This window comes from Synchiropus splendidus, chromosome 14 (assembly GCF_027744825.2).
Source record: "Synchiropus splendidus isolate RoL2022-P1 chromosome 14, RoL_Sspl_1.0, whole genome shotgun sequence".
NCBI classification, from domain to species: Eukaryota; Metazoa; Chordata; class Actinopteri; order Syngnathiformes; family Callionymidae; genus Synchiropus; species Synchiropus splendidus.
Window position 1 is genome coordinate 18,719,674 of NC_071347.1, and position 17,739 is coordinate 18,737,412.

The 17,739-nt window shown below is 41.8% G+C and overlaps 1 protein-coding gene across 6 annotated transcripts in view; it reads left to right on the plus strand.

Annotated features, from left to right (window-relative positions):
* The window catches only part of scaper (S-phase cyclin A-associated protein in the ER), a 52,547-nt gene that overhangs the window by 4,762 nt on the left and 30,046 nt on the right, over positions 1 to 17,739 (plus strand). For 3 of the 6 annotated variants that reach the window (XM_053884658.1, XM_053884662.1, XM_053884661.1), the window contains exons 2-20: positions 381 to 498; positions 679 to 755; positions 1,222 to 1,419; positions 4,216 to 4,316; positions 4,433 to 4,549; positions 5,272 to 5,396; positions 5,470 to 5,747; positions 6,188 to 6,535; positions 7,889 to 8,056; positions 8,125 to 8,369; positions 8,481 to 8,592; positions 9,009 to 9,149; positions 10,133 to 10,288; positions 10,370 to 10,512; positions 10,845 to 10,926; positions 10,998 to 11,150; positions 11,530 to 11,637; positions 15,114 to 15,250; positions 17,550 to 17,615. In XM_053884658.1, coding sequence (XP_053740633.1) covers positions 381 to 498; positions 679 to 755; positions 1,222 to 1,419; positions 4,216 to 4,316; positions 4,433 to 4,549; positions 5,272 to 5,396; positions 5,470 to 5,747; positions 6,188 to 6,535; positions 7,889 to 8,056; positions 8,125 to 8,369; positions 8,481 to 8,592; positions 9,009 to 9,149; positions 10,133 to 10,288; positions 10,370 to 10,512; positions 10,845 to 10,926; positions 10,998 to 11,150; positions 11,530 to 11,637; positions 15,114 to 15,250; positions 17,550 to 17,615 — 2,873 coding nt within the window. The remainder of the gene's footprint in view (positions 1 to 380; positions 499 to 678; positions 756 to 1,221; positions 1,420 to 4,215; positions 4,317 to 4,432; positions 4,550 to 5,271; positions 5,397 to 5,469; positions 5,748 to 6,187; positions 6,536 to 7,888; positions 8,057 to 8,124; positions 8,370 to 8,480; positions 8,593 to 9,008; positions 9,150 to 10,132; positions 10,289 to 10,369; positions 10,513 to 10,844; positions 10,927 to 10,997; positions 11,151 to 11,529; positions 11,638 to 15,113; positions 15,251 to 17,549; positions 17,616 to 17,739) is intronic. The other 3 variants (XM_053884659.1, XM_053884664.1, XM_053884663.1) reach the window with 2 other exon arrangements.

Sequence of the window (17,739 nt, forward strand, 5' to 3'; positions counted from 1 at the left end):
TCTGAGAAGATGAGATATTGACTAGATTTATGCCTCTCCAAGTTGTTACCCGTTCTATCACAAATGTCGCTACAATTGTCCTTTTAATCCTTACTTGATGCACTCTTTGTTCTCTCCGATGTCTCTCATCCGCCGCTCCCTCTCTCCTCATCCCTCCTCTGGGCTATACTTGCCAAGTTTATCACTGCAGTGTTGGTGCATGACATGTATTCCACTGGGATATAGCTATATGAGGTGCTGACCTTAAAGAAAGTGATCAGTTTTGTGCAGGTTTCATGAGCACAATATGTTCTAGAATTGGATATACAGTAAACATGGGTCTTTCAGTACTGAATGGCATCAAACTATTTGTTAATGTGTTTTGTTTTCTTTGTTCACAGACATCTTTTCAGCGCTCCAACAGTCATGACAAAGTTCGCAAGATAGTCGCTGAGGAAGGTCGAGCTGCCAGAAACCTGATCGCTTGGAGGTTACCCCTTGAGAGCAAAGATGAGGAAGGTAGAAAGTGCTGCTGTTTGTGTTTGACCAAATTTATCTGTATTTATTTTCTCTGGGACTTTTTGAGCATATTGCGCTGAGGAGTAAATTTGCAAGCAGGATAATATTTTTTCTTTTTGACTTTAAAAATCTTTTGCTGCTTTAAAAAATGTCTGCTCTCTTTCTCTTGCTTCCTCTTAGCGAAATCCAAAATCAATTCCAGCAGCAGTTCCAGGGCGCAGAGGTTCCATTCGGGGCAACAAAGAAATAAGAAACAGGTTGGTGGTTTTTTTTTATATTTGTCACTAGAGGGCGCTGTACACCAACATCACACACACGTCTGCTCCTTGTGGAACTGGCCCCAGCAGTTGTTCCAAGCTTGTCTTTCTTCAGGTTCCACATTTGCCTGGGTCATTAAATTGTGACTGAGATTTTTGACCCACTGAAATATGGTTCACAGATGTAAGTCACACGTTACTACAATGCTTTTGGACTTGTCATTGTGACACATAGAAGTGTGGGAATTTTTTTATTTGACTTATGTACAATCACATGTTTAATAGTAGGTGCTTTTCAACATATGCATTCTGCTCTATACATACACCTTTTTGAGGTAGAACATGATGTCTTTTTTGAGTTTTGTGAGTCCAACATGAAGTTTTTCACAGCATCCTGCATTTTCTACATAACAACTGATGACCTCTGCAACATGTCCTCATGTTTGCTCTCGCGCTGTCTCCACAGAATGCTGGCGTTGAAAACAAAAGTACAGCTGGGGCCATGTTGGACAAGACAGCTGACAAGAGCCCCACCAAGGCCCGGCAGCCTCGCAAAGTGGACCTGCGAGCTCGATATTGGGCCTTCCTCTTCGATAACCTGCGACACGCCGTAGACGAGATTTACGTGACTTGTGAATCCGACCAGAGTGTTCTGGAGTGCAAGGTTGGTTTATTCATTCCTGTTGTAAGCACTTTAAATATGTGGTAATATGATGGTAATCGCACAGTAATACATATCCTCATATGCGATTTGTATTCTGCACTCAATGTATTGACAGTCGTGCCACTGCTGTAATTCACTGGAGTTTCTCTGGAAGGCTGCACGGTCTTGCTATTTTCAAACACTAGAGGGGGGTATTGAAATGTCTCTCGCTGTTGACATTCTTCTTGAGCTCTGCCTTTTGTCAGTGGGCCGGGTGGTTGGCTGCTGGTGAGAGAATTATCACAGGGCTCTCTCCTGGGCCTGACCCACTGGGCTAAGAATCAGTGACAGATTGTAAACAATATCACATGTACATTGTACTGTCTGGTATTTGCTGAATTTGAAATCGGTATTGATGTTTTTTGTGCAGAGTAGTTAATACATTTCAGCTTTTCAATATCCATGCTTTCCATTTTTGAGCGGCCAATGAAAAGTGGGCAGTGATATTGCTTGAGGGCGCAGCAGCATTTTCTGTGTTTTATTGATCCGTCTGCCATGCTGCATTATGCTGAGCATAGTTCTCGTGATGGTCTGCGGTCAGCACTGTAGCTCAGATCCCTGCGGTGTGATCATCTTGTTGTCAGTCGGCCTGTGTCAGACATCTGGCTTCTAGGTGTTTTCCTTCTTCCGCTGTTGCTCTCTGTACCACCTAATGCAGCTTAATGACCATGGAGCTGGGTGCTGGTTCATAATCCCCTGTCCCACCCAGTTTGGTCTTAATGGACATTGATAGATGATGGAGTCATCTGGAATGGGAAGCAGAGTACTTGGATATCCAGCAGCCACAACCCCCCAGTGAAGCAGTGGGCACTTAACGTTTAGTCCTTTACCCAAACATCTCACCAGCTTCTACTTGTATACTTTGGAGCCACTCAAGTTTTTGTCAGTATACTTTAGGATTAATGTAGTAGATGTTTTTGTTTATTTAGGCTACACTTTATTTTATATAATAATGAATATCTGAGACTAATTAGTGGCTAGTTTGAGAGTGTTTGTCTGCGTTGGTCATATGTCCCCACTTCTCGCCCCAAGTACTTGGGATATGCCTCAACAACCTGACCCTAATAAGGACATAAACAGGGAGAAAACACATGGACTTTACTGTCTTTTAAAACCATTTTAACTTGAAATTCCACCATGTTTTTGGTTGTGTCCTTCACTCACAGCAATAGAGTTCAAGTTGCTGCAATCCTTGGGCATGAACAATAAATTCGGTAAATCATTTTTAACATTAAAACATGCATTATGAAAGCAATTGCTGAGATATATTTTTAAATACTCTGCAATAAGAAATAAAATAAATATTTAACTCCACTTATAACATTCAATTAATCATGTTTTGCTGCAACATGCAATACATTTAGTCAAATTGTTTGATGTGCAATATGCTTTAAAATTAGTTTCATTCCCGACTACTTTTTCCTAGTGTGATGCTCCATTTCACTCTTAATGTATTATAGTACAACGATTACTTCTACCTGTCCAAACAGTAAAATAAGCAAACGTTTCCATCACAGTCAGTATTTTTGTTTTTTTTCCCTCCTTTATGCTATTTATAGATGGTTGGCTTTTAGTGTCCACCTTCCTCGTAACGTGACTTCTCGGAGGTGAAACATTTTGTCTCTCCTCATGAAATGTTATGCCTTGTACTTAGCTAAGTGCGTCCTCCAGCTTGCAGCGCGCCGCTTTACGACACCCTCATTCACTGTTGCTTTATTTGTCAGAGGGACAACAAACCTCTCTCAATCTCGGCCTTCATTACCAAATGAACGCCCGGCAATAGTGGTGGTCTTTTCCTGTTAACCAGCCCTAATCAGCAGACCTGCTGCTGGACACATCTTTCACTGGCCTGACTCGTCTATTAACTAAAAGCACTGTGAAGCTTTACTCTCAATTACCACTCCCTTCATGCTGCCCATCAATCACTGGTGTCTGTTTCATTAGAGCTCAGGGGAAAAGCTCCCCGTCAGCCCACCACCTCTGGATAAGCAATGTTTTGAGTCAGTCTAAGTGCAGATAACGGACGTTCGCCTTCTCTGTTCTTCATCAAACCTTTCCCTATGCACATGAACTTGTCACTACCTGCAATCCATCTTTAAAGTTTGTTTGAAAAAAAGTAATGAGTCTTTTTCATTTGTTTTGTTACATGGTTTAGTGCTGGGCCGCTTTATTGGTCCTCATTCATCTTCAGCTCTTGTACTGTATCTAGCCTGTGCCAATTCTGGATGCCGAGGGGTTCCCAAGCCAGATTGCGCATGAGATTTTCTCTCACCTGCTTAACTGACGTAAATAATTGTTGTCATTATTATATGTATATCATCAGAGAACAGTTGGCTATTTGATTCCAGGATGTTCCTCAGCCAGAGCAGAGATGGAATCCATTTTATTTGTGTCTGCTAGACGTTTAAAGAAATGTATAGGATCACGTTTAAGAAATTCTGGAAGGTCAACAGCAGCTCTACTTTGAATACCCTGTGGATGATCAAGCTCTTTACCTTATTCCTAAGGGAACCACATGCTTTCGATCATTTGAAGCAGAACAAAAGCTCATCCTCTGAAACTGACAACGATCGAAGGCACATTTTCATTGAGTCATGTGTCTCTTCACAGCCCCCTGGTGTACCTACTTGTCATGTACTGTCTGATACTGAAGAGAATATTGTTCAACGGCATGTTACACCACCTGCTTGTTACCCGGACATGGTGACATATGACATTACTGCAGATGAACAATGCCCTTCTTTTCTTGACTTGCAGGAAGTATTGATGATGTTGGACAATTATGTTCGGGATTTCAAAGCTCTTATCGACTGGATACAGCTTCAAGAGAAGTTGGAAAAAACAGACGCACAAAACAGGTGACTCTTGCTTTGAATTGGAACTAGTTAAGAACACATTTGTCACACGGCATGATGAATTTATGGGAAAATTGAATTATATTCACCATGTTCTGTCAATGATCTTCCTGTGCCAGGCCTACGTCTTTAGCTTGGGAGGTACGCAAGATGTCTCCAGGTCGGCATGTCATGGCGAGCCCTACAACCGAGAGAATGGTTCCATCCTCAGGAGCGCGACGCACCGTCAACTTTCGGTAGGTCATCTAAACATTTGCACCATTCACAACCGAACCTTATGGGGGTTGCTGCCCACCCTAGATATTTTGGATGGGCAGGCAGGGGACACCCTGAAAAGGTTGCCAGCCTATCAGTGCCCATAGAAACAAACAGCCATTGACATGCCCGCACTTTGGGGTACTCTGTCCACCTTTGCATGTCGTTGGACTGTGGGAGGAAATTGGAGTGCTCAGAGGGCACGCAAGCGTCAGGTTGCCCCAAGCGCTAATGCTAACCACTACCCCACTGTGTGCCCCTTTATTTTGAATGAACAGATTTATTTTATTTATGAGGTTAAACCTCATAAAAACCTAAGCAAGGATCAAGTCTCTTTTCACAGAATATTCTCACCCTTTTTACTTACCACATGCACATATGTATTAAGATCTGAACTGGGGCATGTATATGTCTTCACTTTTGATTTTGCTGTTTGAAAAATCTGTTGGTTGAGATTCGCTTTTGGGATGTACTGTTGAAGGTGTGGATGAAAGTGTCAGTTGAAGATTGCTGAAGCACTAGCTCAATATGAGTAGCGCTCTGTAATCAGATGCTGCAGGAAATGGATATTGATTATGACGGCAGCCCGTTGAACTCCCGCCTGTGAGTGCTCGTCTGGGTCGTCGGGTGGCTCAGTCAGGCTGAAGGGAAAGAAAAATCGCGGCACATCCTTCGTACAAAATGATAAATCATTTCTCATCAGGGGTCCCTCGCCGTCACTGGCTGCCGCTCGGCTCTCTCACACTGGCCCCAGCTGGGCAGACAGAGTGAAGTGCTCTCAGTCTGTCTCTAGCTCAAATCACTCGACAACACAACAAGAAAAGCCAAGTAAGAAATTCACAGTTATGTGCGTCATTTTAAAGTGACTTTTAAGTGAGTTTTTTTTCTTCATCTATGTCAGGTAAAAAAGACGCCGATGGCTGGGAGACGGTCCAGCGAGGCCGCGCTGCTAAGCCTCGCTCTGCTGCCATAGTTGCAAAAGTCAGCCCTGTTGTCACTCAGGTTCCCCCAAAGCAGATCAGCTGCAGAGAGAAACAAGTCCGTCCTCAGTCGCAAGAGCAACAGAATAATAGCAAGTGTCCCCCAGACAATGATCAGACCCAGAAAGACCCAGACAAAGAACTCCCCTCCAAGCCTGTGGAGTCGGTGGAGCATCCGAAGAACGGTGATACATCGGAGGTACTGTGGATCATTACTTTTTGACATCCTTCTCCTTGAGCAGTCCCTGGATATCAATTATGCAAGAGAACCAAAGTAACACTAGACCGTTTTATCAGCCACATTGTTTTTGTTTTGGGCTCAGTGATGTTCACGTACAGAGTGTCCTGACAGCCGTATCAGCTTTAAGACGATTGATTGTATTCTGACATTTCAGAGGTAGAAAAACGCAGGTTCACCTCTAAAATAAATACTCGAGAGAGGCGTCGAGTCACACTTGGTGAGAGTGTGTCGAAGCCTTGACTAGGAACATGCGCATGTCAGAGCAAGCATCCCTGCATGATTGGTGGTTAAGGCTGCGTGTTGGATTTTCACTGGGTTTTTTTTTTGTTTGTACATTTCCTGACATGCATGTTTTTAATTGGGTTTGTGTGTGTATTTGTGTGTGAATGTTGGTACAGACCCCAGCAGAGCGTGCACAAGACTCTGTGGAGTATGTCGACACACCCTGTGAAGATGTGCCTCCCCCAGTAGCAGCTCCTTCCGTTTCCCAAGCCCCCGAGCCCAAACCCTCCGCCACAGACCCCACTTCAGATATTCCCGTGTCAGTCCCAGTCCCTGGTCTGACCATCTCCACAGCCCCTGATCTGCTGCAGACGGATGGGCTCGGTTTGCTGCCGGCCTTAGGGGACGGCGGGGCTGAGGGGGGCACGTCGCAGGGCATGGGCACATCTGCTCCACAACAGGCCGAGACTCCCATGGCAGCGGTGAAACTGGAGAGTGTGCTGGACCCCACAGAGCTTTCTACTGTGAGTGCTGAGAGATGGAGGAGCAGAGGGAGGGTTGGGTTGGAGCTGAAATTCCAAAGGGGGCTTCATCGCCTAAACACAGTCAATCTTAAGAAACCTCCAGACAAATGTACAGCATGTCTTAGTGTTGTGCTCAAATTGCACTGCTCGCTCGAACCTCCACAGACAATCGAAAATATATTTGTATCAGACATGTACAGATGTTCTATAATTATGGACTTTTTGCAACTTGTTAATTATTCTCCGCCTATCAAGTTAACTGTCATGAGACATCTAGTCATGTCTTCTCATCAGTCGTCACTCAGCATATTTCATTTGTTTTATGACATCCCAATCTTTGTAGTTCTGTTATTTGGGAGCATATTGTGAGGTTAGTGCTGACATGGTTCATCTTAACAGGCATACAAATAGACACTCTGTATTTATTTTTCTTTTATTATTTTCATCTGCATTTTTGTGCTAATTTTTTTAAATGTATGATCTAAATATATTTTTTAAAAATATATTATTTATTATTTAATTTGACATGTAGGTGTGTATAACATTCTATATATTTTACTACAATCCTCCTTTTTTTCATTAAAATTAAGTGTATTTTCTCCCATGTAATGACATCATCTATCCCATGATGCATTCCTTCATGCTGGGCTGAAAATAATTTCTCACAGAATTCATCGATATTGCTTTCACTGTGTTGTTTTTATTAATAACATTATTCCATTAAACTAGTAAAATGCAACGTCATAACATTGCTCCTTTCAAGAAACTTAACATTTTGACAAGGCACAATTAAAACACTTAAAAAATTAATTGCATTTTTTTCTTTTGGTGTTTCCTTAAATCAATATTTTAAAAAAATAATGATCCCAGCACACATTAGATGAGATACAATTTAGCGCCGTTCACGCCATTTTTCTTTCCTTGCTTCATAAATTGTTGCTGATATTATGCCATTTAAATTTGCCACTAACGTTTGATGACTTATTTATGCCCAGCGTGACTATAATTACCTAGAAATACTTTGACTGAGACCACATTTAATCTGGAAGTTGCCTCCTTCCACCATCTCTTCATCCTCACGGTAAATGTGTCCTGCATGACTCTGGAATGCCTCACTTGTGACTCTGGTGTGATATTTGTGGTGAAACCATGTGATTAAGTCGGTTTGCTATTTGATTTTCTCCTGTCTAATAAATGATATCTCAAATCATAATCGGACGCAAGTCTGGAATAAAGATACGTTTATAATCAATTTCCATATTTATTACACCCTATCAAAAACGCAGTTGAGTGTAGATTTTATATCTGTCTAATATTTGTATGGGAGAAGTGATATATGTGTCATATGTTCAGCCTCAGTCCATGGCAGAGGTTCTCGCTAAGAAAGAGGAGCTGGCCGACCGACTGGAGAAGGCCAACGAGGAGGCGATAGCGAGCGCCATCGCTGAAGAAGAGCAGCTGACCCGAGAGATCCAAGCTGAGAACAGCGAACTGGAGACAGACAACGAAAGCGAGTTCTCCGTAAGTACGGCTCAGAAAGAAAGATTGAAAGCTTCAAATATGTTGTCACTTTCTTGTTTAATTGACAGACTGGATTGGGTAACGGTGGATGTGGAGCCAACTTGGACTGGAGTGACGTGCTAGCTGACTATGAAGGTGAGATGGAGATTCAAATATGTCAGGGACATTGTGAGATAATGTATAAATGTTTTGTAGCTCGTGAACCGTGGCGCCAGAGCACATCATGGGGAGAAATGGTTGAAGAGGAACCAGCCAGACCTCCTGGACATGGGATCCACATGCACGAAAAACTCTCCTCGCCATCCCGAAAAAGGTGTTTCTGCTTTTTAAAAAAGGCGTTTTCTATGTATATTGCCCTGATTCTCAGTCTGCCGAGGTGAAACAAAGAAAATAAGTGAACAATGTGTTTACGTTTGTCCAACAGAACCATCGCTGAGTCCAAAAAGAAACACGAGGAGAAGCAGCTAAAGGCGCAGCAGCTGAGGGACAAGCTCCGGGAGGAAAAGACTCTCAAACTGCAAAAGCTCTTGGAGCGGGTGAGTAAAACATGTGTTCGGATGGAAAGTCCCAAAAAATATCTCCATGCAAACTGAGCCCCGACTGTCTCACCCAGAAGTTCTGTCAGCACTCTGCCCGATAGAATCACCAAATATGAACCCCCCTCTCCTCATCCTGTCGGTCGGTCCAGCTGGCCACAGACAATCATTTAACAGACCCCTGGCCAAAATCAACATTTTACAAAGTTTGTTTTTGTTATCCAGGCCACGGTGACATGAATGAGTGCTAGAATAAATCAGGATTAACCACATAAATACTTGGAAGTGGTGTGTATTCGTGTTAATCCCCACACGGCAATGCTGGAGAGGGTAACGCCAGAGAGATTAGAAGCCACTACCCCTTGTCATTGTAGCGTAATGTCCTTTGAAAGCAATCTTTTCTTCAAAATCTTCAGGAGAAAGAGGTGAGGAAATGGAAGGAGGAGTTGCTGGAGCAGCGGCGGAAGATGATGGAGGAAAAGCTGCTCCACGCTGAGCTGAAAAGAGAACTGCAGCTTCAGGCCATTGTGAAGAAAGCTCAAGAGGAGGAGGCCAAGGTAAGAATGCCACTGACACAAGTTAGAGGTGTGTCTTTTTATTGAAGACATTGTGACTTCTATATTGTGCAAAATAATCCCTGATTTAAGAAGCTCAAAATAAAGGTGTTGGCAACTGAACACTTGCCAATATATTTTGTTTCAAATACAGTGGGATATGCAGAGTCCATTAGCGGTACAAGAGAGTTGAGTGTTCTGCGGTGAGCTGATCAGGTGTGAAACTCGTACAGCTTTTCTAGCCTCCACCTGACCTCGTAGTTGAAATGAATAGTGCGAAAGATTAAGATAGGATTAAGAGGTAGTTACCGCCAGAAAATGGAGACCCTTAAGCAGAGCTGGTCAGAAAGTTTGTGCTGAACTCCATGATGGTTTTAAAGGGTTATCGTTATCATGAGCAATGGACAGAGCCAGAGTTTGACATCTGAGATCCATAAAGTTGCTATATTAAAGAAAGATAATCAACTGAAATACAAACATTGGAATTATTTATGAATGTATTTAATTGAAGGAAACATTGCACTGCAATAAATAAATAATTTATATAAAAACGATTATAGCGGCAACTATATATATATATATGTATATGTGCATTAAATGCAACTGAGCAAATCATTTTCTAATTTTTTTAAATTTGTTTTCTGTTGTGGTGCTCACACTTTCTAAAGATAATCGCCAGCTTTTATGTACACCACAACAGTAGAGACACTCTTAATCCTGAACCAGAATCTGATCACATTCATGGATTCAAGATTTTATGATGACATTCTCGGATTCAAGATTTTATTCTCGATTTTCTTGTGTGTTATTTTTTTTTTGTTGTTGTTGTTAAAGTAGCTGGACACTGCACTGGATAACAGCTTATTCCACTCAGTTTCAGTTCTTTTATTGGATCTTCTTTTGTCCTTCATCTGGTCTCAGAGTGTTGAGAGTTTCGCCGTTTATGATGTGTTTGTTTGCATTAGCCAAGTCTTGTGTCTGCACAGGTGAACGAAATTGCATTCATCAACACTCTGGAAGCTCAAAACAAGAGACACGACGCGCTCGCTAAATTGAATGAGTACGAGCAGCGACTCAATGAGCTCCAAGAGGACAGACAGAGGAGACAAGAGGAGAAGCAGGCCCGTGACGAAGCTGTGCAGGTGCAGACCTAAAACATTTGCCCCGTCTTTATTTACTCTCCTTCATTATCACTCATTTATTTCATTTGTCTTATGCAACAGGAGCGCAAGCGAGCTCTTGAAGCAGAGCGACAGGCCCGAGTAGAGGAGCTGCTGATGCGTCGCAAAGAGCACGAGGCTCGGATTGAGCAGCAGAGGCAAGAGAAAGAAAAGGCTCGAGAGGATGCGGCGAGAGAACGAGCCAGGTATGTAGCTGCAGGTCACTTTCGTCAGGAAACATTTAGAGGCCAGAAACATGGTTTTCATTTAAAAGTGTGGCTACGAATGATGAAGATAAACATTATATCCATTTAAGAAGTGCTGTAGAAATTTTAGAGACAAATGAGACATGCATACTTTTTCTAAACAGGGCCTATAATAGCGCCTAAAATATTATTTACAAATAAACCAAAGAAATCCCTTCTAAATTGTATGAGTCTAAATCTATCAAATATATCAAAATAGTTTATTTTTCCGTCTGAATAGTTTGAAGGTGTGACAGACATTGATCAATCACCTGCATGATCTGTGTCTACAGAGACAGAGAGGAGCGACTGGCAGCACTCAGTGCTGCCCAACAAGAAGCCATGGAGGAGCTCCAAAAGAAAATCCAGCTCAAGGTTAAATGACTTGCCACCTTTGGCCAATACTTCTGTCATGGATGCTCACTTTGGTCAATCCGTTCTTTCAGCATGATGAGAGCAGTCGCCGGCACATGGAGCAAATTGAGCAAAGGAAGGAGAAGGCTGCCGAGTTCAGCAGCGGCCGCCACGCCAACACAGACTACGCCCCCAAGTTGACACCTTATGAACGCAAGAAGCAGTGCTCGCTTTGTGGCGTCGTGGTAAGAGATCACATTCCTTGTTGTTTTCGTTAAGTGCTTTAATAATCTGTGAAATTAACCGTTGAAAAAGAGTGATAGATAACAAGAAAAATAATTAAACATCTTCCCTTTTTAAGCATCATTGTTTATCAATGAGTTGTGATACTGTTCCTCAAATCTATACATCTCAGATGCTCTGTATATGTCTGACAAATAGCATTTATTTCATTCAGTGTTTTGTCTAGTGCTCCAGGGGCTGCAGGTCATGCCCTATTGGAAAACAAAATGGTGGTATATAATTTCACTGGTGTCCCATGAGGCTGCGATGACCCTTCCGTGGCTCTGTCTCTCCATTGTGTCTGCAGCGTCGACCTCTGACCGCCGTGTTTGTGTTTTGTAGATCACCTCTGAGGTGCACCTGTTCAGCCACATCAAGGGCAAAAGGCACCAGCAGGCCGTCCGAGACAGCAGCAGCATCCAAGGACGGGAGCTCTCCGATGAGGAAGTGGTGCGTATCTCCCTTACCTTCCCTGACAAACAGCGTCCTGAACAGCCCCGGCACGGTTCCACTCGTGTCATGTAAGAAGACAAAGAGTCGCTGTGCTCGTCTTTTATGACACGGCTGTAATTATTGTTTATGCCTCCTTTTATATACTGGCAGGCTCTGTTGTTGCCTTTGTGAGATTGCAAATGGGCCTTGAAATGTACACAGTCAAGGTTCAGTGCTTCAGTGAAGAGGTGACATCACCCCCTTGTCACAGGGCTGTTTTTATCAGGATGGGCTTGCCATGGGAAGGCAGCTCATTAATGCAAGGTAACCTCTCAGGCTGCAATCTGAGATTGGCTTTTCAGCAGCGCCTCATTGTGAGGCTGACAACTGTTGGTGCTATACGCCGCACCTTTGGCCCCAGTAGCTCCCTCATTCAAAGCTGCTTTCATACTGGAATAATTGATACCCCTTCTCCTGACTGATTTCCTGTCCTCAGGCGGAACATTTATTTTCTGTTTGACAGTATGACAAACAAGGCGACAATGAATGGCACTTAAACAATTAGTCAGATATGAATGGCTTGTAAGAGCATGTCATTTGTGTTTGCTCCCTGCAGTTGAGAGTATTTGTTACTGTAACCAAATTATAATAGCGTCAGTGTTTGACATGGTCATTTGCGCCGTTTACATTACAAGATATGAGCTATGAGAGGTATATATTAACAAATCCTAAGTAATAAAAGTTAATATAAAGTTGCTTACATTTGTAAAACAGTTATTCAGTGCAATGTATATAGCTCAGAAAGATGCTTTCCGTAATCGTTGATAATTCGGTGAGGAAATGCATAAATAGCGACACTGAAAGTCCAGGATAAACTTCCATCACTTTCTCAGCTTTTTTCGTACTACTTTGATTACGCGTCTTTATTTGCTGATCCATTAAAGCTGCTCAAAATCATAGCCCACGAGCTCTGCGGTCTCGCTGAGATCAACCAGCAAGTCTATCGCTGCCAGCAGAGGGATCACCAGGCTGCAAAAAAAACAGCTCTCCCTAAGGTACTGAATAGTCCTAAAGGTCTTGTTAAAGCTGCCAAATATTGAGAACACTGATGAAATATCCAGAGTGCCAGCTGAAGAGAGCCGCTCCCTCCCCTCACTCTACTCTGACACTCAACACCAAAGCTGTTAACGGGGATACAAAAAATTGTTTCAGATAGGTGTTGGATTTTTTTTTTTTTTTTTTGTTATATTGTTTTGTGCGACTGGTCCCTGGACGTGACCAGGTATCAGCACTTAAGTGATGGTTTCGTTTCACGGCTGTCTGGCTACATGGGATTTAGCTGATTGTTTACCGTCATAAGGAAGGCAGACTTTTGAAAGTGATGTGAGACGCTGGTCAAACATATACCATTGAATTTATGTAGTCGCTCTTTGAGATCACTGATAGGCCGATTGTGTTGGAGAAAGCCCCCGGTGTTTAGAGCAGGATCGTCTTACTCCCACCGCAGGCAATACGTGGTATTGTGTGGTCGCAAAGCCCGAGGCCACGGTCTTTACCACTTTGTTACAATGGTCTACTGGTGGACACCTGTCTGTCTGTCTGCCGCCCCAACTGTCTACAATACCAATCACACCTGTCTGTGTGTCACTCTGGTGTCAAAATACAGTTGAGATATACCTATATTTGTACTGATTCTTAGCATATGGATGGGCACTGCCTTTGGTGAAATCTGTCTACAGCTTTTTTTTAGTTAAGTTCAGTTCTAAATTCTAAATATTATAAAAAAACCCAGTTTATACGCGATTAATCTGTGTTATTTGGATCGATTACTTTTGTCTGTAAATAATGAACCTCTTATCGACCCAGCCCTGCCTAACACAGGAATATTTGATCCACTGTATACTTGGAAAAAACATATGTGAAGGCTGCCTTTCAGAACTGTGAAATACAGAGAGGTTGTTTTGATGACTGTGTATTTTTGCCACGGATTAATAAAAAACTCGAATATTTATAAAGGAAATTATACATCACTTACAATTTAATTAAAATGTATGGAAAATTTTGGTTTATTGCCTGTAAAAACTGAAAATGTATATGAACATATGAGCTGATTATAGGAAATATAAGGGATCACACGTCTTGCTGTAGATATAAAAACAAAATGATATATATTGTTAAGTAAAATTAAACTTTATTATAAATCGGTGACATTCAGTAGTCCAACTTTTTAGGTAGTTCTGTCCATGAAACCCAGAATTAAATTTTATGGTGTAAAAAGTGAGTTGAGGTTTATAAATGTTCCTCATAGGTCCATCATCGAAGTCAGTCTGTCCACTTTGGTGAAGCTAGACCTATGCAGGTGGACAGCTGTCCATTCTCACTTGATATAGGTTGAAATACATTTCAAGCGTTGTTGTAAGGCTTTGCCTTGTCAGAACTGTCGAGTCTTTTTGGGTTTTCGCATCAAAAGCCTAGCAAACATGAAGCATCCTGGTTTTCCAGATGAGTTATTCGGACAAGGTACTTTGATGGATGAAAGCCAGTCACATAATTCATGTCCAAACAGAACCTTTATCGCACATAGAGAGTTGATACTGTTTAATACAGCAATGACAGCCTAATTTACACTCCTCCCAAAGCCCACTTATCATCCCCCGTCTATTAATATATCAGCATCTTTGTTATCGGCACCTGCTTCTTGTCAGCGAATATTTCTATTCAGGCAGCAGGTGCCTGGCCACTGAGTACGACACTCATCACCAAAGGCTGAAGCATCCCAGTCTGACTGCTGAATGAAAACCTCGCTCTGTGAGGTCATCCTCTCCTCTGGGGTGCTGGATGACAGCGTAATTGGGTAATTGCTTTCTTGCCCATGCATCATGCTCTTCAAATTGGGTTACATTTCCCCATCTCTTGGTGGAGGTATCATCTATGGGAGTCAACGGAGATGCAACACCTCGTGCCCTCCAGCTCAAAAGACAGTGTGGAGTGTAATTATGCTGTAACCATGTGATATTAGCAGGTGTGGATCTGCGTGTCACACAATGCAGCTATACATTCAAATCGATGTGTTTCCCTCTCTTATGTTTTTTCTTGGCACAAAAAAGCATCTGCAGTGTCAGCATTACGGTAAATGTTACAAGATGTGTGACAGTTTCATGAACATCCTCCCATTGCGTTAAAGTATGTGGGCATCAAATTCTCTTATTGTTTTATATAATAATTTGCAGGTCTTTTTCAAATCTGCATAAAAATTGAAATGAAGGAATCGATTTCATTCAGACTGACAATGAGGTTTATTTAGTCTATTGTAAAACAAAACATTTTTTTTTGGTGAACAAATATTCTAAAATATAATCCAACAATATCAGTGAAATAAGTAAACTACTGTGGCAGAGTGAAGATTCTTGAGTTGGACTAAAAGGACAATGATCGTCACACGTCTTGATGTCAGCTATGTTTTATAGAACTGAAATGGATATCTGTCTTTTTAGGAGCATCTCTCCCTGAAGAAGTACATTGTGGATATTGTGATCGACAGCTCGGTTTCATCTGAGAGCACCAAGGACGGCGAAGAGAGACAGAAGGCCCGGAAGAAAGCAAAGAAGCTCAGAGCTCGAATGGACTCCAGGTGGATAAACTCAGTGGTTTATTCTCTATCACTAGATTTGAATTTATCCGATTATCCGTACAATGCTTCAATTCCGTATTTACTATCATGCTTGTTTTGACCTTTTGTCATTGGTTGGTCATATTTTCATTTAGAAATACCCAAATTGAAATCCATTTATCGATGGTATGTTTTCCTTCCACACTTTTATCCTCACTGCAGTTGGTTTCAGCACTGGTCTGACTGAGAAAGTGACAACACGATCTGCCTCTGTTCAGTGTCACTCCTGGACCAGCCCTGCTGGGACCAGCACTCAAAGGCAGCGGGGCTTTAAAAGGCCATAAATTACACAGATCCGCCCCCCCACCCCTGTAAACATAAATGTGAGTGGCTTCAGCGCTGGGTGGAAATGAACCATTTTATTGCAACACTGTATGGTGTCTGTAAACTGTGAGAGGTTGGTCGGCGTGAAGCCCAGTGCTGTTGGAGTTTTATTTGCATATTCCGAGGCCTGTTAAATCATTAAAAAACAATCAGCAGATTCAGTTCATGTTATGTTGTGGTCCTTGTTTAACAACAGCAATGAGATCATTTACTTCTGTTGCTTATTGAGCAAGGATGTTAGATCAGTGTTTTCAGATGGTGTGAATTTCCAAATGAGCCACAATGGAAATAAGTGTCTGGTTTATGTTCTGATACACAATCCATTATCTATTTACAATTATGCTTAGAGCTTAGAGTTTTTTTGTTTGTGTTTATAAAATTGTCACATTTTTTTCCTTACACAACATACTGTACAGTGTGCGTACAGTTTGTGTGTGTTTAAGAACATCTAACCGATTGAAGACAAATATGGGGGAAAACACCCTCCTGTGGGGCCTTTTTGAAAAGTGTGTTGGTTAAAAACTCATACCGGTTCTCAGGAGATAGATGGTACAAATATACACACACACACACACACACACACACACACACACACACACACACACACACACACACACACACGCACACGTTTGTTTCACTATTTCTGTGAGGACCAGCCTCTCACACTAAACCTAACCATCCAAAGCAAACAGCGAAACTTCACCAAGACTCTTATCCAAACTTAGACCTAAAAATAAAGACCCAGTTATTTTGTAGTCTTCATCCTCAAATTGAGTCTTAACTTCGTGGGGTCTGGCAAAAGGGTCCCACAAATGCCTAAAGGCCCCACAAGAGGGTGTTTTCCCCATATTTGTACTCAATCGGTTAGATGTTCTTAAACACGCACAAACTGTACGCACAATGTACAGTATGTTGTGTAAGACAATTTTATAAACATACAAAAAAAAACAACTCTAACCATAATTGTAAATACATCATGGATAGTGTATCAGACTAGGCTTAGAAAATATAAATGCACATTTGTTCAAACAAAATATAAAATCTGTTTACTTGTAAATTCCCATTTGAAGACACTGACTGAATCCAAGTTGAGTTAATCATAAATCTGTGATGAAAATTTACAGACATTTGGAAAATTTCATTTTTCACCTCCATAGTTGAATTTGTGATGTTGCAAAGAAGAGAACAAAGGCTGTGTGATCCCTTTATTTATGATCTACTGTGCACATAACAGTTTCAAAAAGACGTGTAGGATGATGACTTCAAATGTGGCAACATGTGTAACAAATTATTCATGATTTATTTATTCCTGATAATCCGTTTTATTTAACCCCACCATAATTCTTTGGCAGCATCATTCACATATAGTCTTGAGTATCGTAGACTTAAAAAAATACTTTTGTAGTGTGTGTGTACAGATATATTTTAGCCTGAAATACATAGATGGCGAATTTGCGATCGACTTTCCTCACCTGGTTCTGCCAGTAAGTGATCAATGGCTCTCAGTTGTTTGTCCTTGCGCGTAGATAGCACAGGTTGGACAAGTTCACCTGTCGTCTTCCAGGAAGCGTTTGATCCTATCAGAAAGCAGATGGTTGATCGGAAGCCTCCCCGGCTAACGCTGATCAATAGTTACTTATCATGTCTGGTAATGCCTGATTGACAGATAGAAACACACTTCCACACCCACAAATATAGACAAGTCGCCTTTCCTGAGAGTCTGACCATATACCTCAGGGACACACTTCCCCTAAATCCTTCAGAAAAAGGTCAGACTTTAAAAATGCTTTATTTGACAGCTTGATTTACACTCAGTCTCTCAGAAGAGAGTTTCATTGAGGTTTCTTGGGTCAGTGGCTGCTGGGCTACGAGAACACACGTGCACTGTTATTGAGCTTAAGATTATATACGTGTTTGTTTTGTTTTCCCTGTGCAGAGCAAAAGAGTATGAGCTATCGAGTGATGCCAAGACTCCAGTCCCTGATTCACCTTACAAGGCCAAGTAAGTTTTTGTGAATAAAATTACATTCATTTTTTGTGCCTAGCGATGTAGCCTTAATATACACATTTAGATTTTAGAGAAAGCATCAGGAAGTACCTGAAGGTACCTGAAAAAAGATGAAATA